The sequence below is a fragment of the Rhipicephalus microplus genome, chromosome 5 (genome assembly GCF_043290135.1).
Source record: "Rhipicephalus microplus isolate Deutch F79 chromosome 5, USDA_Rmic, whole genome shotgun sequence".
NCBI classification, from domain to species: Eukaryota; Metazoa; Arthropoda; class Arachnida; order Ixodida; family Ixodidae; genus Rhipicephalus; species Rhipicephalus microplus.
The window spans coordinates 63,597,489-63,623,594 of record NC_134704.1 but is presented as its reverse complement, the minus strand read 5'-3'; the positions used below and the strand labels follow the sequence as shown (position 1 = coordinate 63,623,594).

At 47.1% G+C, this 26,106-nt stretch overlaps 1 protein-coding gene across 1 annotated transcript; it reads left to right on the top strand.

The window, feature by feature from the left end:
* The first annotated feature begins 2,650 nt into the window (after positions 1-2,650).
* LOC119174461 (uncharacterized) lies at positions 2,651-26,106 on the top strand. The gene is made up of 7 exons (XM_037425373.2): positions 2,651-3,186; positions 7,318-7,421; positions 9,573-9,680; positions 19,824-20,017; positions 21,835-21,923; positions 25,413-25,562; positions 25,883-26,106. Exons 1-7 carry the CDS (start codon positions 2,959-2,961, stop codon positions 26,009-26,011), a joined length of 1,002 nt encoding a protein of 333 aa, XP_037281270.2. The 5' UTR covers positions 2,651-2,958; the 3' UTR covers positions 26,012-26,106.

The following is a 26,106-nucleotide window of genomic DNA, read 5'->3' as shown; positions in this document are numbered from 1 at the left end:
CAAAAAGAAATTCTACCGCAAATAAAGAACCAAAGGGGATGAATGTGGCCAATCCCCTCTCACAGGACGTGCAATCGAAATTAAGCGCCAGCTACTGCAGGAACGGTCGACTGTCGGCGCTACGTCGTCATGTTCGGTGCTCGTACCTGTCACCATGTCAAGTCAAGTCAAGTCAAGATCCTTAACGATGTGGCGCATACCCACGCTGGGGGATTGGCCAAGAACCGGATAGTTTTCATCAATTTCTTCTTTAATAACAGATTAAAATTAATCCATTTACGAAAAATAAAATAAAGATGCAACAACACAAATTTGATGGTTGAATTGTAAATAACCTGTAGTGTAATGCAATAAAGCATCGTATTTGATTTAATATGAATTTGGAAATTTCAAAATCTACTGAACAATGATTTCAACACTTAAACCTCTTTGAACTTTTGACGAACTCCTGCAATGCGTCAACCATCTTCCCGTCGCTGTGGCCTAGACGCAAAGCCCCAAAAGAAAGCACATTTTCAGCATTTAAATCTATTCCGAGAAGGTGGCCAATGGCACCTAAAGTGTTTTTACGTAAGGCAGAGAATCTATTACAATAAATGAGATAATGTTCAGTTGACTCATTTACTCCACAAACAGGACAATGAGGGGAGGCTGCCAGACCAGCTCTGTGTAAATATAAATTCAGCTGTGGAACTTGACAGTGCAGTCTAGTGATTGCGACTTTCGTTCCTCGCGTTTGACATATTTTACTATTCCAATGATATAACAAGTGCTTGAATTCTGGTGTGGCTGTTAGTGAAGGTGTAGAAAATCCCTCTAACAGTAGTTTCCTTCTTAATCTAGCACCTATCAAGAATTTTGATGCCGGTAATACATCAATAACAGGCCCATTTAAAGATGACTTGGCCAACGCATCTGCCATTTCATTCATATAAATGCCCTTATGTCCAGGAACCCAGACCAGTTTGATCAGATTGAGATGCGAGGGAACTAATGCTTTGAAAACACTCTGAGCATGCGAGTTCTCATCTGCAGTAAGGGAGGCACATACTGATAGTGAATCTGTTAAATTTATTACGGTTCTTACTGAAGCAGTTATCTTACGGAGAGCTAGAATTATCGCAAAAAATTCTGCTTCAAATATGGGCACAAAATCGGGAAGGCGAAGCGAAAAGGACCAGTCTAGGGCAGGAGAAAAAATACCAATTCCACATTTTTCTTCCCTTTGTGACGCATTAGTCGCTATGACTGCTTGCATTTGCGTATGTGCCAGCTAATCTCTTAATGTAGCTTCTAAAAAACTGAGCGGCATCAATTTTGAATTTTTCTGAATTATATCATCAAACTGTAATTTAATAGCATTGTTAATGGTACTGATTAAAGGAACAGCATCAATTTGAACATCTAAATAATCTAGAAAGCGCTGTATAACCAGAATTTGGGGTATACGAAATCTCGGCCAGTATTGTCCAAAAAACAAGTCAGGACAGTCAATAAAAACTGTTTCTTAAGCGCCTTACCGGCGATTCATAGAGCCTAAGAAATGCCTGTGTAGCTAACAATTTAAAACGGGTCGCAAGTGAGGGAAGCCTAGCTTCAAGATACAAGATCTTGATTGAAACAAACTCGAGGAGACCTAAGCATAGTCTCAAGGCTTGTCTCTCTACGACTACCAGACGATGTATCTTGTAGGCAGGTGCCCCCGCGTATAACACACACCCAAACTCAAGCACCGGGCGAATATACATACAATACATTGAGATAAAAGTATTTCTCCGCATACCTAAGCGACTATTACTAATTTTGCTTAATATTCCCATCGCACGACCTCCCTTTGCTGCATTGTATTCAATGTGTGTCTTCCAAGATGTCACCATGTCACCGACTCGTCTTCCTCTTCTTCCCTCGCATGCATTGGCAGCGCAACCTTTCGCGCAAACTTCCTCTTCCTTTTGGCGGGCCGCAGTTTCATGCGTGACGTTTCGCGCCGATGTCATCATCATCTTTCTGCCGCTCAATTGAGAAGCACCACTGCCGTCGCCTCCGAGCACGTTGTACATAACACCACGGTGCCACCACACTTCACCGACACCACCACTTCACTATACTACATCACAGGCACAGACACATTGCATGTGAAGAGGGGGAGGAAACGGCTAAACATTTGAGAATGTTTTCTAAAGGGCTCCACCCTATAGTCGAAGATAATGGAGCCGAATTTTTCAAAGCATTGAGGTTTATGGATAGTGAAGGTGAAATAGACTTTAAACGGGTAGAAATAACCAGAAGGAGGCTAACTGATTGGTGGCTACAATCAAGGCGCGAGTGAACTTCAATCCTTAAACACACAATGATAGTACTTAACTTTATGACTAGATGACGTAAGCAATCGCCTAATTTAATGGGAACAGCTGGATGCATCCATTTATTCATTCATCCTGACCAGTTTTTTCTTACTTCAAGATCCTGACCAATGCCTCGACAGATTGCTTCACAAACATGTTCGAGACGGGAGTGTCGCAACGATTGTAATTTTAGAATTCATGTAATAAATTCGTCCATTATCATTGTTATTATATTGTAAAGGAAATGTCATATGACTACTTCTAGTACACTGTTGTCTGACCGTATTTGGCATAGTTCTCTGGTGTCGCCTGGCGGGACTGGCAACACTGACCAGCTCACGTTCGACATAAATGGCGGTGTGCGTAGACAAGTTCCTGTTTCGCCTCAGTTTGAAAATGTTCCGTTCGTCGGGACGTGACCGTCGAGTAGTTTGTGAGTGTCACGGGCTCTCTTGAAGCTGACTTCAGGGCGCCGACAGCAAGCGAACTGTCGGTCGCTTCCTGTCGTGTTGGTGTCCTTAAGCACGCTAGCCAGAGGACCCGGTCGTACGAAAACCGTTGGAACGGCAGTCAACGTGGTCGCTGTATGTAGACATTTCGCTGACGCACCGTCATGGCCACTACGCCGTCAGGTACACCTCGGCAGCCGAAGCGCAAAACCAAGGGCAAGAACAGTGCCGTCGACCTCGCTTTGAAGCATGGCTACTCGCCGTCCAAGAAAGGCAAAACCAAGGGTGGCGAGCCTGCGGACAGCAGCACATCGTCCGCCGGGCCACGTACCCAGGCAGCGTTTCCCCGTAAGCTGCAGTTCGCTTCGAGCAACTGGAAAGCTCTCCAAGAGGTATGTTGTTTCTTGTGTGCGCTTGTGCTTGTTGGGTCGTTTGCTGTGACGCGCGTTGCCTGTTTAATCTGAGGGTTATAAACAAAGTGCTACCGATAAAATGGCCCATTTTCACAACGTGAAAGTAGCAGTATTACACGGGCAAAGGTGAAGCCCAGCTGTAAAGAGAGCGAGATAGCAAGGGCTCGGGGTTCACGCAGCTACCACCTGTGAACTGGCTGACTGGCGAATTCCATTGAGAGAACAGTACTGGAATAGTAAAGGGGGGGGGGGTGGCAGGGCCACTCTGCGTGCCACTGGAATGTGGCATGCTTCCTGAAAACAGGTGAGATGGTGACGAGTGGGCCATGTCATCAAAACATTCGAAACACCAGCATTCTCTGCTGGACAGCACCAAAGTACGCATAAAATCTGTCGGTCGCATTTTCGCTATTACCCTAAATCACACACAGTACATTTGGGCAACAACCTAGCTGCATACTCTTTCTAGCAATCATCAGGTCCGTTCAATTCACCTGCACCAGTCAGAACTGGTTCACGGCTGTGTATGCAGCTGATGCACGGGTGAGTTCAACGGTGCAGGCACAGCACGACACCCCAAACGGATGACATTGTATCGACAAGGTGCAGACCTTATTTGTTTTCGCTTAATTTACACCGTTCAGCCAACACTGACCGATGACGAATCGCACATGCGGACAGTTTGTGAGGCACAAACATCTTGGCAAAACACACCGCGATTGTAGAGGCGAGTACGACTCCTAAGCCACCTACGCCTAAGCGCTGTGTCGTATGCTCAGCTGCGCGCGCGGCTACACCAAGCCGGCACTGTCAGTGTAAGAGGTACAGGAAAATCGTGAACTAGTGCTGCACCTCATCTGCACCTTTCAAAATGAATGGCAGGGTTCAGAGGTCGTCAGTACTGTACCACTGAAATGAATGGCAAGCTGCAGCACCTCGTGAACTGGTTCACATAGTGCAGGCAAATCGAATGGACCTATCTCGCTACCTGTACAAATGGCACCTATACTAGGGTCCCTAGAATATTGGCATATCGATACGTGGTTGCTGCCACTGCTGCTGCACTCACTGGCTGAAGAAAAATGAGGTCACATCACTCTCATCGACTGTGTCTACTTCCCTTTTCAGGCGAGAGCACTACGAATTGCTCCTGACTGCTCTTGGTGCAGCAAAAACGCTCTCGCCCTACCACCACATGTCAGTGCTCTTACTTTTGTTCGACCACTGAAACACAGTTGCTCTGAACAGAGCACTTTCAGCGTGCTTTTCAGTGCTCCTGTTCTCCCGACAGAATTTCCCATAAGAAAAGCATGCTCCAATCGGGGCACTGAACACTGAAATATTTTCCAAGTCTTACGCCTGAGGTAAACAGTTTATGCAGTATTGCAACAGCACCATGTATGTTAGCTGGTTGGCCTGGTCGATAAAATTTGAAGAAAGTAGACCAAGCATGTTGCAGGTGCGTATGTTGGCAACTCGGCAAGGGGAGTGACATATTTCAGTGATGAAAGAGCTGTTATGCACAAAAAGTTCGTGTTTGCAAATTAAAGGCTGTATGTTGCAAGCTTACCTTCACAAGCTGTATTTGGAACTCATGGAGTTTAAGCACACCACAGATTAGAAGGAAATGAGCTAGGAAATGCATTCAGTGGTGTGACATATAAAGTATGTCTGTAATGTAATCTGACTGGGTCTCCTAAAAATAATTCATTGATTCGATCTTAGTACTATCTTCAGTCTAAAGTAGTTTATATTATTTAATAATAGCTTTTTTAAATGTCGATAACTCTGTTGGGCTCACATAAGGGCTATATAAAAGCTGCATCAGCCGAGGAGTTAGCCCGACATACATCTTCCGATCCCCAAATCTCAAAACAAGCCAAAGGTCACCGTTTCGAAGGTCATGTGACCATTTAATGGGCTGTCACAGAATCTCCGATAGTCATGGCAGCGGGCTTTCAAAGCACCCATACAGTGCGGAAACTATGTTGTACTCAGTATATAGAAGACCAAGAAAACTGGTGGGAAGAATTTAGACATTAACAGATGGGTTCAAAATAGCAGACCCAGCCGCATCACTTTACAGACAGACCATGTTGTGGCATCACTTCTTGCATAACAGCTAAAGCATTGCCTGCAATCTATGAAATATGGTATGGCGTGGCGCAGTGGTTAAAGTAGTCAGTTAAGAATCTATGAAATCGTGTAGGGAGCACTTTGAAGATGGCGTTTCTGGGTGTATAAAAATATGTAGTAATTGAGTCTTCTTACATCGCGATATTCTGTGATGGCCCACACTAGGTTTGTGCTAAAAGGTTCTTGGTGGCATTGTAGGCGATGGTTATCGTAAATTGCAGCTACACATTCTCATGATAACCTTTACTTGGGTCACTGCTAAAAGATGTCATGAATCTGAAACATAGAGCTTATTGCATCATTAGCTCAAGCGTTTTGCAGTCTCTGTGTCTTAAGTTGCTTAAAATTCCTAATCGCCATGTTGCCTACCATGGTGGTCTAGTGGCTAAGGCACTTGGCTGCCGACCTGCAGGTTGCGGGAGCGAATCCCGGCTGCGGCGGCTGCATGTTTGATGGAGGCGGAAATGCTTGAAGCCCGTGTGCTTAGATTTGGGTGCACATTAAAGAACCTCGGGTGACCGAAATTTCTGGAGCCCTCCACCACGGTGTCTGTCATAATCATATGGTGGTTTTGGTACATTAAACTCCAATAGTTATTATTATTACTAATCGCCATGCCAGGCAGTGTGTGGGCATAAAACTATGTAAATTGGAGGCACAAGAATTCAAAAACATGTTTAGCTACCAGAAATGTAAAAAAATGAGCTGATAGACCAATAGAAAGCTGTCCTGGAACTGTAGCTCAAACAAAGGTTGAAGAAATTGTTGAATACTCAAGCTCATTTCCCAAAATGTAAAACCAAGATGCACTATTTTTTACAGTCTGCTGCAGCTGCCGGATAGCTGCTGGTTAAAATGCCAAAATGAAGTCATTGCATAGCATTGAGCATACTGATGCTTGATAAACTCTTGCAGAAGTAGTGTACTAGAAATCTCTTAATGTGTGAAATGAGTATCTGGTGCAGGCACTAGCCATGCTCCCTCTGCTAAGTGTGATTCAATTGCCTAATATTGTGAGCTATGCGGTGAATAACTGTCTCAAGGTGGAAGGTCGTGGATAGCGAATTTCCGAAAGGTTTCCCCTCGCACAGAATCTATCACCATTCTACCTGTTTGTGCCATATTGTAAACACTTATGGTCATTACATCATTACGTAAGAAGCCAAGGTTGGCAAGTATTAACGGCAGATGTGGGTATTTTGTGCCATCTAAGTATTAGGCAAGATCACATGTAGTGATGTGCTTTTGGATGTGGCGGGCACTCTTTTTTTTTTTTGTATGCATTCTCCTTATATGTAAACACTGCTCGCGAAGTGTTGTGTAACAGACAGAGTCTTAAAAACCATTGTGAACAGCTGGACTCTAGCTAATTCTCGGGAGAAATTGTCAAGCTGAAAAGAGAGTCTTGAGAAGGTTTACTCAATGGCTTGTCTAGCTTATTGCTGTGTAACAGTATAATTTACGAACCATACGCAATACATAACAAAGTGGCGTAACATTTCTATATGCACCACAATGCTGGTTCCTTGCAGTAATGGCATGGTTATTGCAGTGTTATTATTGTGCAACGCACGTTTTCACTCTCCCACGGCAATGATGATGACGTACAATGCGCCAAGGGAACATCGTACTAACCACCATTTTTTCTGGACAAGGGCGCATTGCAGGAGAGCTGAGAAAAAAAAAATCTAAAAGGATCTCTCGAAACTTAAGTGCGGCTGTGCCTAAAACAAAGCTGTTTGTTTAGTTGCTCTGCAGTGTTTCATGATTTCTCGATCGCTACCTGGTTTTAACTTTATTTTTCTTCCTGTTTGATCTGTAATGCTACTGAGCAATCTTCAGGTATATGAGTGCATTTTGTGTAGAATGGATACCACAGTAATTGTTGTAGGTGTCCACCTGCTTTACTGTGTCCATTCTGCACTCAGCATATTTGCTTCTTACGTATGTCTATGGTCTATTTCGCTCTTATAGAAGCTCCAGGTTGCTGCTCCCCGAAACAAAAGTGGAGTGCCTATAAAGGCAGTTCACAGCAAAAAAGATGCAAGCAAGAATGGCTCTACGTTGGCACCTGTAAAGTAAGTTGTGCATCTGTATTGTGCTACAACTATTACTGTTTTTATGTGCATATTGTACTTGTATTATCGCTACTGTAAAAGTTTGATCACTTGACCACAAAATTGTTCGAATTAAGCAGAGTTCAAATCAGCGGCCAGGTGCTAGAATGAGCAGACATCACACACACTACGCGGGCAGAAGCCAATTCAGGAGTTATCATGAACTATGCGATAGCAAGTTGAGTTCACGGACCTCGAACAGCGAACCGAGTTGTCGGTCAGTGATACATTGAAAACAAGCAGCGACATGCATGCATGTGAGCAGTCAGCCTCAACGGGAAATATATGACACTCTTTATGCTCCAAAACACTCTTATTGAATGACAGAGTTAACACAGTTTTAATTAAAGGTAACCAGTGCTTTGCATTTGCTTGCATTTCTTCTCTAACAACTCAGCATCATTCACAGCTTGCCCAAGAGCTCCAACGCAGCGCCTGAATTCTCATGTGCTGAGAAATGCTGCTGTTTCATTGTATTGCTTCTAGTAAGCTTGATTTGGTTTGGTTTTCCAATAAATTGTGATCACCATGGGCCAACTGATGCAAAGATGAATGAAAACCAGGAGCTCCCGGTTGGAATTAACGGTAGGGGATACCACTGCGTTCCAGTTGTTAGGAGTTCTCTCCCGTAAAAATATGCAATAATGGTAAGTTCTTCGAACTTACCGTTAGTCGCTCATCCACATACGCTCCGCATACCGTTACGCTCCGCACACATACCACTGTGGGTCAGCCTATGTGGGGTAGACTGGTCGCTGCATAAACATACACCTAAAGGAGCACCACTCATTCTTCGAAGGGCAGGCCGCTAATGCACATGGCCATAAATTGTGTAAAGTGTGGACGTGAGGCACGCTTTTCGAATAGTCATTTTGTTTGGCCACCATGATTGCACCACACGAGAGATCGCGGAAGCATTTCACATCCACATTAGGTAATCATCTTGTATCAGCCACCGGTCGGTGACTATTGTGAAAAGGAAGTGTCGCTGTTAAAGGGGATAATGAGTGCAGCAGATATGCCGCGATAGCCCCAGACTTTGAAAGCTATGACGATGAGCATGGGCAGTGGGTGATAGCATTGATATGTTTTTTCATTTTCTGAATAAAGCCTTCAATTGATAGTAGCGCTGGTGTTGTTCCCTCTCTTTGTTAGTGTGCACTAAGAATAAGTTATTAAACATGAATGTACTTGCATATCGGTATAATTGCCTCAGTAGCTATAATTTGCACTGTTGAGCTCCAATATAGCACTGCTGCTGAGTACTGCTGGCTTTGGGATTAAATCCTGCTGTGGTAGCCACATTTAGTTGGGGTGAAATGCTAAAGCTGTTGTCTGCACTTATATTGAGGCACACAGGTGGCCAAGATATTTTATAATCAGGTTTTCTTCTCGGTACAATAATTTTTTCGCCCTCTTTTGTGATTTATTTTTGTAATGATATATTTCAATAATTATGGATTCGTTCTGTCCTGGCTAAATTATGTACTTGTGTGTCCCTGACGTCAACTGCATCATTTTTATAGAAAGGATTATGCAATCCTGACAATTTCTGTAAGCACATGCTGGGTATTTGTTGAAGGTGTATGGGCAACGGCTTGTTCGCTATGGCACTATCATATTTACTGATTACCTTAAACTGCCTTAACCTTTGCTCATGTACAGGTCTCTCTGAATACCACAATGCACAATCTTAGTTGCATATTAATGGCCTTTTGCACCCTCATCTCATACATTAGTACAATGCCCAGCGTTCCTGCACTCTGACCTATTGTTGTTTTGTGTGATAGAGAGATAACATTCCAAAGCGTGACAACGTGATAAAAATGTAAAGGATGAGTGATTGGAAGAGCCCTTCTATCTTTGCTCTTTCTCCACACCATTGCTCCTTTTTGTTGGTGTGTGCCGCGCAGTTGTGCGCTTGTACATGTAGCATTGCAGAAACAAAATCAGTTGGCGGCTCTGTGCTTCCCATCTGTTTCTCGTGTTGTCTGTGTGGCTTGTGCACAGTATGTCCCGTCCAGTACCCCAGTGCTCAAGTAGGTCTAAGTATGTGGACTCCATTTTGTCTGGTGTCTTATCTTAATGCATTGTATGTTTACTTCATTCCAGGAAGGAGGAAGTCTGGTTCGATGGCGTCGACCCACTGCTACTGGAACCTGAAAATGTGAAAACAGCAGGCCAGGCCATTGGCCTGGAGAAAAGGGGCACCTTCAACAAGTGAGTGTGACCAAGTGGCACTTCATTCCTGAACTTCAGCTGCTCCTCCGTTGACACCTATAGAGCTGACAAAGCTGTTACTACCTTTGATTAAAACTTGAGTTACATTGGACAGACATCTCTGTAGCTTCTTTCTACACGCCAACAGTGAAAGCCTTAGTCTACTTAATTGTAACTCAGGAATTGTTAACTAGCACTGATGAAACAAACTGCTTCTTCCAAGAGGCAGGGCTGCCCAGCAGAGCCAAGGAGACAGCTGGAGCAGAGGCATGTTTGTGAATATATCTGTTATACCCCTGTCGCAAGGCAAATCTAATGTCATTTACAGTAAATGCCATTTGTCTGTAATTTCACTTGTTTGCTCTCACACGAAGAAACTAATTTCATTTGAGGAAAATGACACTTTCGTTAAAATGAGTTATCGAAATGCATTCACATACGATTTCGGACCAAGTCATTAGTCTCGAGGCCAGGGACTTTTAGGGAGATGGCCGTTAACTTACGTATACGTAACTTTTATTATTCCTAAATATCATATTCCTTACTAGATCAACTTAATACTGGTTTGTTGACATAATAGTACTCGTGAAAGTTTCCAAAAAAGGAAACTACTCTCCACTACAGTGGCAGGACGCCGGTTGTTCTTCGTTTTAGCTCTGTTGTCATTGCCTGTATGGTAGATGTTCTTCGTCCGATTGCACGTGTTGTGGTGATCAAGGTGGTGACTACACAAAATTGCTGCCGCAGTCTCATTTCTGCAGCCGGAAAGTCTGTTCACTGTACTAATGCCCAGTCATATTGTTACGGGAGGGCACACAGAGAAACAAGGTGACAGCTGTGATATATTTGCACGACGCCAAGCCTGAGCCGAGATGGCAAGCGAGAGCGTGCCCCACATCCCAGAATCACGTCGTCTTTTTCGCTGTCTGTCTTGCTTCTTCAGCGTGATGTAGTCTTGTAACATGACCCCCGGTTGCAGAAGCACCGTCTAGGTGCTTTCTATGGTGTTGCGGAGTGGTAGAGCTCAAGTCGGGAGACATGAACAATGTCTGTAGACAATGGAGTGGAGGGAGATGACGACTTCAGCGGTGCTATCTCGTAGGTAACGTCGTTCACTTGGCGCAAAACGGGGTTGGGTCCTGAGTATTGGAAAGCAGCTTCTCAGAGAGACCAACATGCAGAGTCGGGGTCCAAAACAACACACGGGAACCCGGGTCAAAGGAGGCGTCGCGATGATGTGCGTCGTGACGTTGCTTCTGTTGCTCTTGCGATGCTAAGAGGCATTTCTGAGCGACTTCTCGTGCAGGGCAATTCAACGTCCCAGTCTAGGTGGCCAGAGGAGACGTACATGGAGAGCATATCAGTTAAAGTTCGGTTGAATCGTTAGGTAAGCCCATTAGTTTGTGGATGGTAGGCTATCGTAAATTTATGTTTGGTTTCGCAAGAGCGAAGCAGGTCGTCAATAACTCGGCAGAGAAAATAGCGTCCACGATCTGTGAGGAGTTGGCATGGAGCACTATGATGGAGGATGACATTGTACAGAAGGAAATCGGCAACATCTGTGGTACAGCTGGTTGGCAAAGCCCGTGTGATGGCGTACCGGGTTGTATGATCCGTAGCGACAGCTATCCATTTGTTTCCGGAGGTAGACTAAGGGAAAGGGCCTAGGAGGTCAAGACCAACTCGAAAGAAGGGGTCAATAGGAAGATAAAGTGGCTGGAGCAGTCCGGCAGGACTCATAGGGCGTTTTTTCGACGTTGGCACTGGTCGCATGCGACGACGTAGCGATAAAGCTTGGGCCAGTAAAATCGGCGATGAACGTGGTTGTAAGTCTGAGAGAGACCAAGGTGTCCGGCGGTGGGGACGTCATGGAGCTGGGCGATAACACTCGAACGTAAGTGGAAAGGCACCACAAGGAGCAGTTCGCACCCGTTTGTGTTGACATTGTAGTGGTACAAGGTGCCTTTTTAAGCACAAACATTTGAGTAGACGGATGGGGCGTCGGAAAGTTCAGCTTCTCAATAATGTCATGCAAGACGGGATCTCGGCGCTGTTCATCACGGATCTTGCTCAAAGCAGAGAGAGAGAGCACACATGGCGGCGCTTCATCTAAAGTCTCGGGGGGTCCACTGGATGGCGGGACAAGCAGTCAGCATCATGGTGTAAACGGCCAGATTTGTAAGACACTGAGTAATCATATTCTTGGAGCCGTAGTGCCCAGCGACCAAGACACCCAGTGGGATCCTTTAACGACGAGAGCCAGCAGAGGGCGTGGTGATCAGTTGTGACGGTGAAACGGCGACCATGTAAGTAGGGTTGAAATTTGCCAACCGCCCAAACTAGAGCAAGGCATTCCCGTTCGGTGATCGAGTAGTTCTGCTCGGCCGCAGAGAGCACACAGCTGGCATATGCGATAATGCGGGCGCAGCCGCTTTGATTCTGGACCAAAACAGCACCGATTCGTGTCCGCTGGCATCAGTGTGAACTTCTGTTGGGGCAGACATGTCAAAACGGGCCAGAATAGATGGTGTTGTGAGCAACGCGATGAGATTAGAGAACGCCGAAGCTTGCGCAGCACACCAAGAGAATGAAACATCCTTCTTCAGGAAGTCTGTAAGAAGTCGGGCCACGTCCGCAAAATTGTTTTCAAAATGCCGGAAGTGAAAACATGGACCTAAAAAGCTGCGGACTTCCTTAGCGCTGGTCTGGACGGGGAAGTTTTTCGCAGCTCGAACTTTCTCAGGATCGGGGCGTACGCCAGAGGAGTGGCACTTCGATGAGTTTAGTTGCAGTCCTGCATTACGAAAAACAAAGGATGAAGGAAAGGTGGTCGAGGTGTGTTTCAAAGGTCGGGGAAAACACAATGACGTCGTCCAGGTAACATAGGCAAATTGACCACTTGAACCCGCGCAAGAGAGTATCAATCGTTCGTTCGAAGGTGGATGGAGCATTGCATAATCTGAACGGCATGACTGTAAACTGGTAAAGACCGACCATCAGGGGTCACAAAAGCAGTCTTCTCGCGGTCCATGTCATCGACAGCAATATGCCAGTACTGTGGCGACGCAAAACGGCACTTCTGTGTGCGGGGCAGAGAGTGCATGCGCCCGCACGAAAAAGTTATCTTCAAGATGAAGGGTGATAATGCAAGTCAGTTGTTTGGGCGCGAGTTGTTCACTTGTGCAGCTCTGCCGAGTGCCGCGTCTCAACATTGGTCACCCGGAATACCGACACAGTGACCGGAGTGTCAAACCAGCCGCAATATGGATTCAACGTCCATGACCGACGCCCCTCCGACAGTCTACCAAGTCTACAGTAAGCTGCCCCCTTTTTGGACTGCGGACCCTGCACTTTGGTTCATGCAAGTGGAATCTCGATTCGCAGCCAGATGAATCACCGCAGAACTTACGAAATACCACTACGTAGTCAGCAGTCTGTCGCCCGTCATAGCCAGTGAAATTGAAGATCTGTTGCTCGCACCACCTGTCGAAAATGTATATGCAATGCTAAGAGAAACCCTTGTTCGCCGAGTTACGCCCTCTGAATCGCAACGACTGTAGCAATTGCTTTGCGGTACGGAACTCTGCGACCGTACTCATAGTCAGCTTTTGGGGCACATGCAACAGTTTTTGGCAAGACATCAACCACGACAGATGGAGCATTGCTCCGCGAACTTTTTTTGCAAAAGTTGCTTTCATGCGTCCGCATGGTCATGGCGGCCTAAGAGCACAAGGATTTAACCGCAGCCGCCGAATTTGCTGACAAACTGGTAGCAATGACCCCGCCCACACCCATGGCTGCCTTGCGAGCCCAACAGCCTCTAAACGAACTTCAAAACATGCGTGAGGAGATTTCTCGGCTTGCCGAAACAGTATCAGCTTTGCATGCAAGCAGGAGGGCGCAAACGATAACTGAGCCTAACAAGCCGCTATCGCAAAAGCAGCACGAGCATATCTGCTGGTACCATCAGAGATTCGGAAGTAGTGCGCGTAAATGTGTCCCACTGTGCGTGCACTCGAGAAACAGCCGCGGCAGGCGCTGAGGGCGACCAGTGCTACTACATTGCCTCCAAGTCGTCCCTCGGTATTCTTTATTACCGACCGCGACAACAGAATACGTTTCTTAGTTGACACAGATGCCGAGGTGAGCGTTATACCGGCGTCACAAGCTGAAAGAAAGAAACCTAGTGCATCGCCCTTGCAAGCTGTCAGTAACACGGTGATAACAACATATGGTCATCGTTCACTGTCGCTGAACTTCTGTTTCGGCAGATCGTTTAGCTGGGTGTTCATAGCTGCTGATGTCAAATTCGCCATACAAGGCGCACACTTTCTCCTGTTCGTCGGCCTGCTGTCAACGTTCGCAACAGACGACTTCAAAATCCTGTTTCTTGGGGAGCGGTACAAGGCACACCGTGTTGGCACCCCCCTATCAGCCTGGCCTTGCTTAGTCCGGTTGGAGAAGCATACTTCACCGCAATACTACAAGAGTTCACAGCTGACGCGACAGCCACAGGCATTTCCAAAAATAAAGCACGGCGTCCTGCGTCACATTGAAACCACAGGCCCACCGGCTATGCGCGACCACGGCGCCTGTCACCCGAGAAGCTGTGGTTGGCTGGACAGGCGCTTGCACACGTGATGGAACTCGGGATAGCAAGTCCTTCATCCAGCCTGTATGTGTCACCTCTTCACATGGTCCCAAAATCAACAGACGGTGATTGGCGCCCTTGCGGGGACTATCGAGCGCTGAACCGGGTAATCGTGCCAGACCGTTACCCAGTCCCGCACATTCATGACACGACCTTCCTGTATGGTGCTACCATTTTCTCTAAAATAGATCTAGTGCGAGCATATCATCAAATACCCGTAGCAGCGGAGGATATTCCTAAGACCGCAATAACAATGCCGTTCGGAATGTTACAGTTCCTACGCATGTCTTTCGGCTTATGCAACGCCGGGCAAACTTTGCAACGGTTTATGGATGGCGTTGTCCGTAGCCTCGACTTTTGTAAGGTATACCTCGATGACTTTCTGATTGCTAGCAGCACTCCTGAAAAGCACAAGCGGCATCTGCGCTGCATACTTCAGCGACTGAGAGAGAATGGCATCGCTATCAATACGGCAAAGTGCGCGCTTGGGGTATGGACACTATCATTTTTGGGGCACAGCATTTCAAGTGCCGGAGTACAGCCTCAGAAGGACAAGGTGGAAGCAGTACGGCAGTTTTTACAGCCGAAAAACCTCCGCCAGCTTCGAGAGTTCCTGGGACTCGTGAATTTCTACTGTTGGTTTATCCCGAGATGCTCCAACATTCTTCACCCTCTCTACAGCCTACTTGCGGCATCTGGATCTAAGGCAACTGCCATTCAGTGGAACGACCAATCCACACAAGCATTCCGGATGATTAAGGAAGCTCTCGCAAATTCTACCATGCTCATGTAGCCGCAGCTGGGTGTTCCTCAATGCGTCATGGTGGACGCCTCCGATGCAGCGATTGGAGCCGTGTCGCAGCAAAGGGTGAGCGGAGTGTGGCGACCAATTTCCTTCTTCTCCAGAAAACTGAGCCCGTCCGAACGAAGGTACAGCACCTTTAGTAGGGAACTCCTGGACATATACGCGGCTATCCGGCATCTCCGACATTATGTGGAAGGACAAGAATGTTTTGTTCTCATGGATCACAAGCGACTCACCTACGCATTGCACGTGAACTCCGATTCGGGTGCGCTTGTGGCACGGGAACTCCGCCAAATGTCGTACATCGCAGAATTCACGACAGATATACACCATGTTAATGGCACGGATAATGCTGCTGCCGACGCCCTTTCACGCGGTCCAGTGAATGCCATCAGCCTGCCGAGCGGCGTGGACTTCACCACACTTACGACGGCTCAATGTAGTGATGGAGAATTGAAGCGCCTATTGGCGTCTTCAACCAGCATCTTGAAGCTGCAATGGTTGGCAGAACCCACAGGATCCGTATGCTGCGACATGTTTACAGGCAGGGCCCGACCGTTCGTCCCCTCGAACCTCCGTCGCAGCATTTTTTACTTGCTGCACATCCTGGCGCACCCCGGGATTCGAGCCACGCAACGGCTATGCACAGCAAGGTTCGTGTGGCCAGGAATAAACCGGGATTTCTGACAATGGACACGAAAGTGCCTCGCATGGCAGCGCTCCAAAGTTTAGCGACATACTGTGACCCCTTTGGCATCCTTCCTTCTGCCGGACTGTCGATTTGCCCATGTGCATGTTGACATTGTGGGACCACTGCAGTTGTGTCAGGGGCAAAGCTACTTGCTAACCTGCATCGGTCGCTTCACGCGATGGCCGGAGGTCGTGCCCATTCCAGACATGACTGCTGATACCGTCGCCCGCGCATTTATCTTCCACTGGGTGGCCCGCTTTGGAGTGCCGGCAACCGTGACTACGGATCGTGGAACACACTTTGAGTCCGCCCTATTCGCAGCGTCACCCGGCTCTTAAGTACCTCCCGCATCAGAACAACATTCTACCATTCGATAAGCAACGGTATAGTGGAAAGGTTCCATCGCCATCTGAAGACGAACCTGACGGCTAGTGCAAGTCGCAGGTGGGTAGAGCACTGCCGTTTGTTCTGTTGAGTGTTAGGATGGCTCTGAAAGCAGATATTGGATGCTGTTCTGCTGAACTGGTGTATAGAACAAAGCTTCACCTCCCAGGGGAGTTTTTCCCCACCAGTAAGGACGAGAACGTGTACGCAAACGCGGACTACGCCGTGCGACTGCGAGGCATCATGAGCAAGCTACGCGCTGTTCCTTCGCGTCCGCCCGCAGCCCGGTCAGTCTACGTGGACCGGGAACTCTCCTCTTGTTCTCACGTGTTTGTGAGGCACGACGCCGTACAGCGTCCACTCCGGGCCCCGTACGACGGGCCTTTCAAGGTACTGCGATGAGCAGACAAGCAAATTACAATCGACAGAGGTGGTCGTCACAACGTGGTTTCTCTAGACCCCGTAAAACCAGCCCACGTGGACTCCGACAGCGAAGCACCTGCACCACCTCGAGCTCCTTCGCAGGCACCCCCGCCTGACCATGCAGCGCAGCTCCAACAAGTCCTCAAATGGTCCATGCGGAGTGGATGGTGTAGGAGACCTCCGGTGCACATGAACTTATGAACCGCAGCGGGTCGTCCGAGTGCGGTCGTTGTGGGCGCACTCACTAACTCACTAGGGGGGGAGTCCTGTGGCGACGCAAAGCGGCGCTTCTGTCTGCGGGGCAGAGAGCGCATGCGCCCGCACGAGAAAGTTATCAGTTTGATGCGACAAAAGGTCCCCACGATCATTTTTTACACATTAGAAAATGGACTCTCTGTCGAAGAACAGACTTGCGTGCAGTTAGGGCAACGCACATCATTGGAATACAAACCTGAGATGACGCAATCCTCAGAGGGTGTCTACGTGGGGAGGGCTATTCCACACTGAAGCACTTGCGGACACAGAGCTAAGTTCAGCAAGGGGATGCAAGAACGGTTTTCCCGTAACGTAATAATAGTGTGCGGAAAAGTAACACTGTGAGTCAAAAGTACGGATGTAATGGGCGTGAGCACGTAGTCTCCATCAGGTACAGGTGGCAACGCTGTTACGGCAATGCAGGTAACTGTTTGCGGTGACAAACGGACATATTCAGCAGAGCAGAGACGAACTTGGGGCGTACTGGGCGTATCATTCGTACAGGGCAGGTCAAGTTGCACCGTGCTAGCTGAACAGTCTATGAGTGCCAAATAGGCGGGCAAAAAGTCTAGACCGAAGATAACATCATTGGTGTAGTTGGTGAGAACAGTGAAGAGGACGGAGGTTGGATGGCCGGCTATAGTAACGCCTGCTGTGCAGACACCAACGACGGCAGCTGCACTGCCATCAGGCAACATGAACACAGCGTGAAGGGTCTGTAGTCAAGACTTTCTTTAAGCAGTCACGAATGTGCGAGCTCATAACAGAAATTTGGGCACCAGTGTCCACTAAAGCTTTAACAGATAAACCACCCATTTTACATCAATCAAGTTCTGGTTGGTCGGGAGGGTCAACAGAGGAATTGTAGGGCAAGTCGTAGCAGCAGCGTCACCTCCAGGAGCTGCACCAGTTAGTTTCCCGAAGGAAACCGTTGGGCGGAGGATGGGGAATGGGGTGGCGGGGGAGACAGGGAGAATCTACGTCGCGGTGAAGGCAAGCGGCTGTACTGGGCATTGGTCGCGGTGGTCATGTCGTAATGAGCCGAGTCATTATGGCGGGGTGGTTCTTGGCCAGAAGGGCGGGCTGATGCGTCGAAGTTCTTGAAGTTTGGGCTTGTGCGCAAAGGCGAGGTCCACGTTCTTCGGCAATGACGTGAAATGTGTCCCACTCGTTCGCACCGAAAGCAAATTGGCCTGTTGTCAGGCGTCCTCCATGCGTTTGGATCTCTGTTACGTGGAGCAGGACGCCGGTAGTGCTGACGGGTGTTCAAGGTAGGCGGATGGACATCGGGTCGGTGCACAGATCAGATTGTCTGAAGGCCCGCGTTTGCCAATTCTTGGCGCACAACGCTCTGTATGAGGGATATGGTGGGCTGAGGATCATTCGGCGTCGGGACCCTCAAGGGTGCTGCTGACATCGCCTCAATTTTGCGTCAAACGACCCTCGTAATGTCAGCAGAGGATGGATTGGGCTGGGTCTCAAAATGGAGTTTCTCACAAGTTGACGTTGCAGCGGTGTTAGGAAGACGAGTGAAGTGGTGGGCGATGCGACGGCTTTTAGCCTCTTGAAAGCGTAGGCACTCCTTAATGACGTCTCGAACTGTCGAACAGCCTTTGAATACAAGGAGGCTAAAGGCATCATCAGCGATGCCCTTGAGTACGTGCGCAACCTTGTCGGCTTCGATCATGGTGGCATCAGCCTTACGGCAGAGGGTGAAGACATCTTGAATATAGGCCAGCTAAGACTCCGTGGATGTCAGGAAACTGTTTCCAAGTTCTTTCTTAGCGGCCTGCTTGCATCCGGCAGATTGGCCGAACAACTCGCGCAACTTAGTCTTACAGACGTCCCAGCTGGTGAGCTCTTCCGTGTTGTTGTTGAACCACGCCTTGGCCGTACCTTTCAAGTAAAAGATAAGGTTTCCTAGCATCATGGTTGGGTCCCACTTGTGGCTTTCACTCACGAGCTCGTAGAGTTGATGCCACTCATCGAAGTCTTTGCCGTCAGTGCCCGAAAAGTTGCCAGGATTGCGGGGTGGAGTGGTCACAATGACCACCGGTAAGGTGGGCGCTGTTGATGTGCGAGACATGGCTGTTGTCACAGCATCCCTGTCGGTAGACATGTTAGAAGCGGCAACTTGGCATCCGCTGGGAAGTTCCGTCGGGCTTTGCAACCCAGCACCTTTCACCAAATGTTACAGGGGGGCACCCAGAGAAACGAGGTGACAGTTGTGATATATTTGCACGACGCCAAGCCTAAGCCGAGATGGCAAGCGAGAGCGTGCCCCACATCCCAGAATCACGTACTCTTTCTCCCTGTCTGTCTTGCTTCTTCAGCGTGATGTCTTGTGACAATATCGTCGGCCATGTTGGTTTTCGAGTGTGTTGTGCAGCCGTGGAAAGTTGTGTAATGTGGCCGCGTTTATATCATAGGAGCACCCTGTTACCCATAAAAATTATTTTAGGGGATACACGCACGTTACATACAAGTTTTAATATATTTTTATTTCTCCCAAAGCCACGGCTCCGGAGGGCCAATGTCATGGTCATAATTTCGAAATGACATTTGGTTTCTTCGTGTGATAGCATGCAGGTAAAATGACATCAGGTCCGCCTAATGTCATTCGTTGTAAATGACATGAGATTTGCCGTGTGACAGGGGTATTAGTTGCAGAGGGATTTGCTTGTGCTTGACGTTTTGCTAAAAGTTTACCAAGCAAATGACCTCTTTTTTTTTTTATACAATAATTGGATACCATTCGTCCAGATAACATGGGAATGTTCGTGTTTTCACCACTAAAGTATCTACAGTTACATTTTTCATTGCCTTCCACTGGGGTATCTCGTCTCATATCAACATTTTTACTGCACTGTGTTTAAAAACTATTGTATCTAGGTTTAATTAGGCATTATGTTGATGCCACTGAACTTATTGCAGGCCCACTCGAGTCGTGGCCATGGACTGTGAAATGGTTGGCGTTGGCCATGAGGGCAAGGACTCGATTCTCGCTCGTGTCTCAATTGTCAATGTCATGGGCCACGTGATCTACGATAAATTTGTCAAGCCCACAGAGGAAGTGGTTGACTACCGGACGGCCGTGAGTGGCGTGCGGCCGAGTGATTTGGAAAAAGGCCAGTACTTTGCACCTCGCAGCAGGCATGGAACTACTGCACACAGTCCATATTCTGGGGCATTGCTATATAGTCTCTTTGCATCCTGGCACTACTTGGTTTGCTTATTTGATTTTGGTTTGCTTATTTGCATCGATTCAAATATTAAGTGAGAAATAATGTACGCAATATCCTTAAGCACATTTGGAAGCCATTGAGCATTACTATAAAACAAGACACAGGGACCATCAGGTTGTTGTGACACCCAATTGGAATACTGGCATAGAGCTTTTGCATCATTTTTACCAATATTGTTAAACCATTTTCAGTTCATTTTAATATGTTTGGTTGCTCCTTGGCAAAACTCGGATTGATGAATGTAGAAAAAAATTAATTTCATTCCTCCTGGCGTATTTTGCTTTTCGTTCACGCTATTGTGTATTTTATTCTGCATTAATCATATGTTTTCGCTTGTTCATTGACAGTTTTTCTTTGCTGTTGGGCCCACGCCGTCATTCATTGGGCTGCGGACTAGTCAAGCTACCTATAAGCAGCTTTTTTCCATTGTCCTTCACCTGTATCTACACAGTGGAAAATGAAGATTTCAAATTGGAGTTGTGACAGTCGGCAGAGCAGTATGCAGTTCTGACAAAACAGCACTAGAATGGCTTGTTGCGGAAACTATTTTGTAGTGTGCAGTAAGGCATATTCACAATACACTGCTGTGACTATTTACTTCCATTCTCTGTGAATTCAGTCTATTTGCTTTCATTCTCTGTAAATTCAGTGCATTTTTTTAATGTGTTGTCAAAATGAAACACAATGGCAAGCTGGGGGCCCCGCGTTGTCTATGTTGTTGTTATCGGCTAATTCTGCTGTTTTTCTTGTGAACATGAACCAGATGGCTTAGCAGTGCACATTTTTATAGTAAAGATGTGGGTGGCTTGACCTAGGGTCATACAGCTAATAATTGTCAAGTATGTTTTACAGGTATTGGTTGCTGGTCAGTTGTAATAGTAAAAATAATGAAATCCCTGATCAGTGGCCAACAGTTTAGTTGTCACGGTAGCTCGAGGAATGTGGCAATGCGCCGCTAAGCATTAGATTGTGGGTTCTCGTGTACAGCTAAACCCCTTTAAAAGAGGCATGCTCCAGGCAGCAATTCTTGTTCAGTTCAGTTTTATTTCCTAAAAATCTAAGAGTGATGATTAAATTAACATTGCAGATGATCAGTGATGCGTTCTTTAAAAGCAGATGATGAGGCAATGTTGACGATGTCATAGGGTAGGCCGTTCCTGTCTGAAGTTGCTCTGAGGAATAATGAAGCAGAAAACGTAGTGGTATGCGATGGCGGGCAAGCAACTTGATGCGGATGACTGGTGCGGTGGGAAATGTGTGATGCTGCTGTGATATACAGTTCAAGGGTAAAATACTGATGTCATATAAATATGAAGAATGAATGGATCGAGTGGCCCTGTTTTTTTCTCTTATATGAGATGTCTCTTATAAACAAGGTGCCTCGTATGCATTTTCTTATCAACACGTATTTTGCTGTAGGCACTCTGGCGTCTCTTATACCCATTTGTCTCTTATAAACGGGCTCGACTGAACCCCTCTGGGGGTGCCATAAGTGGCGCGTGCCTCTGTGTGAGATATGTATAGAAAAAAACGTGCGAGTAAATCTGTGTGATCTGCCTACCATATGCCGAGTTCACTGTTTCTATATCCAAGTGTTTTATTTCAAATTTACGTAGAGCGTACACTTGCCTGTCTAGCTAGCTGATGTGGCATGTCCACTCGTGTCTCAATAAACCTTGATTTGCTTGTTCCTGTTGCAGGTGAAGAGTTTGCGAAAGTGCAGAAGGAAGTGAGTGAAATACTCAATGGTCGCATTCTCGTTGGTCATGCTGTGCACCACGATTTAAAGGTGAGATATCACAGCTCGATCTTGTTGCCTGAAAACAAACGCACCCTTTGAGGTGTATCTTGTCTCTAAACAGCGTTCCTTATCTTTCTTACTTTTGTGTTCCTTTCTTTCTTGATAACCTTATGCTCGCTGTTTACCTGTCAAGAATGCTACAGTGTGTTAATAATGTGCAGGCTGTCTGTGGGCCTGGAATTACTGGGTATGCAGTGTTAAAGAAAAGAAAGGCACGTCACATAAATAGCTTCTCGCTCACTAGCAGTGGTGGGTAGTGTTGTAAGCAGTGCAGGTGTGTGTGAGTGACTCTCTTCTAAAGCAAAGCTTTCTCAAAAAGAGGGCGTGCTTCTGTCATCAGGATTTTGACTGTTGCATTGTTGTGGAGCAGTCTTGCATGTTGCAGACACGATTCGCTTAGAAATTTTTACTGTTGCTGTGCCATGGAACCGTTTAGACACGATAGCCACCACCTTCTCTATGTGCTGCATGTGCTCGTTTGCAATGCTGAACCTTCACATGTAAATGCAGCGAAACGTGGCAGTAAGTAATTTGTGTTAAGTACCAGTAATTTTGGAAATGAGAGTCCGGAGGTCCAACCCAAAAGTACTACAATTAGCGTAACTTTGTGGAATTGCAGAAGGAACAGTATTTATTAGGGGTGTGCGAATATGAAATTTTTCGAATACGAATATTCATGTTCGAATATCGATTCGAATATCGAATATCAAAGGACAAATGCCTCTACAGTAACAATAATTTAAGATGTATTTATCTAAAAAAATACACAACAGCATGTCTGTTAACACAACATACACTGTTATTTGGAACACAATGCAAGTAATGACTAGCTGTTATCATGGAGGAATAGGAGTTGCTCCACGTGATCAGGCAGGAGGCGCTCCCTCCGAACAGAGACAACCTCCCCTGCCACTGAAAAGGCACGCTCGCTTGGAACTGAAGTGGTTGGTATGGGCAAGTACTTGGGGCAAAGCTTTGCCAGACTGGGGTATCTGAAGGTTCCCGCAGTCCGCCACCAGTCACATGGGTCGCTTCTTTCTTCAGTAGGGCTTCTTCAGAATACGCTTTAATTTCCCATTCTGAAGGAGACAGTGGTGTACTTGCTACTTGACTATTTGCAAGATTATCAAATGCACTCCAAACATCAGAGGATGGCTGCACACACTTTTGTGGCTCCTGCACTTTTGCTACTGGCTGCACGACTTCCACAGCAGGGCATAGGGCAACATCCTGAAGCACCAGATCTTTCAGCCACACCAACTTTTGTTTGTTGTTTCTGAATACCGTTGACTTGAAGCGTGGGTCCAAATACATAGCCAAGCATGCTTCTTTGTCCTCGGTATATAAGGAGAATCTGGTATTGAGAGACCTTGCCAGTTCCTTATGAAAGCATAACACGCTAGAAGAGATCGCCGAAGCTCAGGAACGCGTGCAATTGACCCGACTCACTGCCACCAAGGCGGGCCGCCATATTCTGCGCGAGCTCGGCTTCTCCTCGAGGGCCAGGTACCCCCCAAAGTTGGCTCTAATTCCCCGTGAAATCCGCGACTTTATCACGATCGCTCTCATACCACGAAATGTACACCCCGATCATAACAGAGGCAGGCGCCTTGCGCGGGCGACCGCCATTCTCAAGCGCATAGACATGGAAGCGGACAACGTCTCGTTCATGGACGCCGCTGCTTATCGCAACAACCAAGCCTTCGCCGCGGTCGCGGTATCATCCGCGCAGCAGACTCTTAACTCAGCCACAATCCTCACCCGAAACCCCGAAGTAGCGGAGCAAGTAGCTATAGCTATAGCTATGCTCGACAGCAAACGGGAATTCATCTAAAGCGACTCCAGGCCGGCCATCAAAGCCTTCGAACGCGGAGTCATCTCCGACCAGGCGTTACGCATCCTGCGCAATGCGGACCCGAGTGCCCTGAAACACCACACTGTCATCTGGTTCCCCGCCCATCTCGGCCAGATGCCGGGTGCCCTATCCAACCTCAACGAGATCGCCCATGGTGCAGCGCGTGCACTTACCGACCGCACTGCCACTGGGCAACCTCATGTTGCTGGATTAGATACCAATTGGGATGCACCAATTACGTACAATGAAATTACAAAGCACTTTTACCTGGAACGCCGCATTTTTCCACCCCCACATCCGAAACTTAACCGACCGCACGCATTAACCCTACGCCTATTACAGACACACACGTACCGAAACCTTGCCACGCTTCACGTTTATTATCCCGATGCATACCCCAGTGACACATGCCTATCATGTGGACACACAGCGACACTCGAACACATGCTCTGGGAGTGTAGAACAACTCCTCCCGACTCTACCTCAAGCAAGTGGGAGAGGTCCCTCAGGAGCTCACTTCTCGCCGACCAGCAACGGGCCGTCCAGCAGACCCACGAAGCGGCCGCCAGGTACTCCCTGTCGGTCCCTACGTGGGAGACACCCGCTAAGCGCGTCCTGCAGGACTGAAATAAAGTTTTTTCATTCCATTCCATATACAGATATATAAAACTGAAAGGTCGGCGCATGATTACCGTTTCATATATTCAATAGGTTTAGAATGCAGTCCAAGCTATTTAACGCATACTTGCCAGGAATACGACATAACTTGACAATAAAATCCCGAGTTGGGACTAACCGCTTTCGAGCATGTTGTATAACTGTGCGAATGCTCACGTGCGGAACTTCCTCGAAAAAGGAAATAAATGCGACGTCATGGTAAAAATTACCACTAGAACTCTTTTTGTCACTTATTATGTTTTCTAACCGAAGCGTTTGCCGACGGTGACGAAGTTTCTGCTTTAGCACGCGCGTGCACGGTCGTGCGTTATCAAGCGATGTTTTGATGAGACAACACGGCAACGGTTAAGCTTCGTTCCTGCACACGAGGTCCCGCATAGTGAACGTGTGGTAGTCAGCACGTTACGGTGGCATACGAAAAGCGTGCAATACGTTTACACGAACGTCAACTTTGCTGCTGATTGTTGAACGTCGCTGGACGACATAGTGCCTCCGTGCACTTCTGATGCTTATCGCCCCTCTGGGCAACGTTTTGATATCTGTGAACCCAGCAGAAATATTAAAGAAGACTTATTTTCCGCATGATAATCCAATGAAATATTCGATATTGTCGAATATTCGAAGTGATTCGAATATTCGAACTTTTCGAATACACTTTTTTCGAATCGAGTACGAATAGTGCGAATTTAATATTCGACGAATATTCGAAACTTTCGAATATTCGCACACTAGTATTTATCCTTCCAGAAAAGCTAACAAATGTTAACACTGAATCATTCCGTTTTATCAAAAAGTGCTAAAAAAAGTGATGAAAACGGAAAGTGATAAAAACATTCTGCTTCTCGAGGGTCCTTTCAAGAAAAGGTTATGTATGCGTACCAGAATTTTTTTTTTTCATTATGCCTCTCTAATCTTTGTATATTATTGACAACATGCTTGTGCAGGTGCTGTTCCTGTCGCATCCCAAACGACGGATACGAGACACATGCGCCTATCGCCCATTTCGGGCCATGTTTGGGGGCCGGACACCATCACTCAAGGCCCTCTCGGAGCGCATTCTGGGAGTCAAAGTCCAGCAGGGCGAGCACAGTTCGGTCAGTGCACTCCCTGGTATTCATGCTAAAAGACTGGCCATGATTGGCCGTGCAAACATGGACACAGAATATATGTTTTGATTCCTGTGCCTGCACAAACTGTGTAAAAGTTGCAGTTTTATACAGGCGCAGAAATGAAAAGAGACATCTAATGGTCAAGGCATGGCGTATCCATAGCAGTAGTTGCGTCTGCATGAGGCAACTGTAAAGAAATCAAATGCATAAAGAAATCAAGTGCCCGAATAGTTATCTACCACGTACAGTTGCACTCAAGCCTGTCTTGATGGATGAGTGTCCAATTTTCAATGTTTGCACTGCAGGTGCAAGATGCCCAGGCTGCAATGCGCTGCTACACCATGTACAGAAAACAGTGGGAAGAGGATGTGAGAAACGGCCGGCGGTGGTTCAATCAGCAGAAGCAGCTGCAGCAAGTGCAGCAGGATGCATGAGGACACCCCTGTACGTCTTATTATCCTCACACGCCAGTGAGACATGTACTTATCGCTGTGTAAATGAAAATATAAATGCTATTTCATGATGTCTA

What these genes read in the sequence shown, in the direction of transcription:
- LOC119174461 (XM_037425373.2), top strand. Translation starts at nt 2,959, where the DNA reads ATGGCCACTACGCCGTCAGGTACACCTCGGCAGCCGAAGCGCAAAACC. An exon ending in TCTACGTTGGCACCTGTAAA is followed by an intron (nt 7,422 to 9,572) that starts GTAAGTTGTGCA and finishes ACTTCATTCCAG; the next exon opens with GAAGGAGGAAGTCTGGTTCG. An exon ending in CTGTGCACCACGATTTAAAG is followed by an intron (nt 21,924 to 25,412) that starts GTGAGATATCAC and finishes ATGCTTGTGCAG; the next exon opens with GTGCTGTTCCTGTCGCATCC.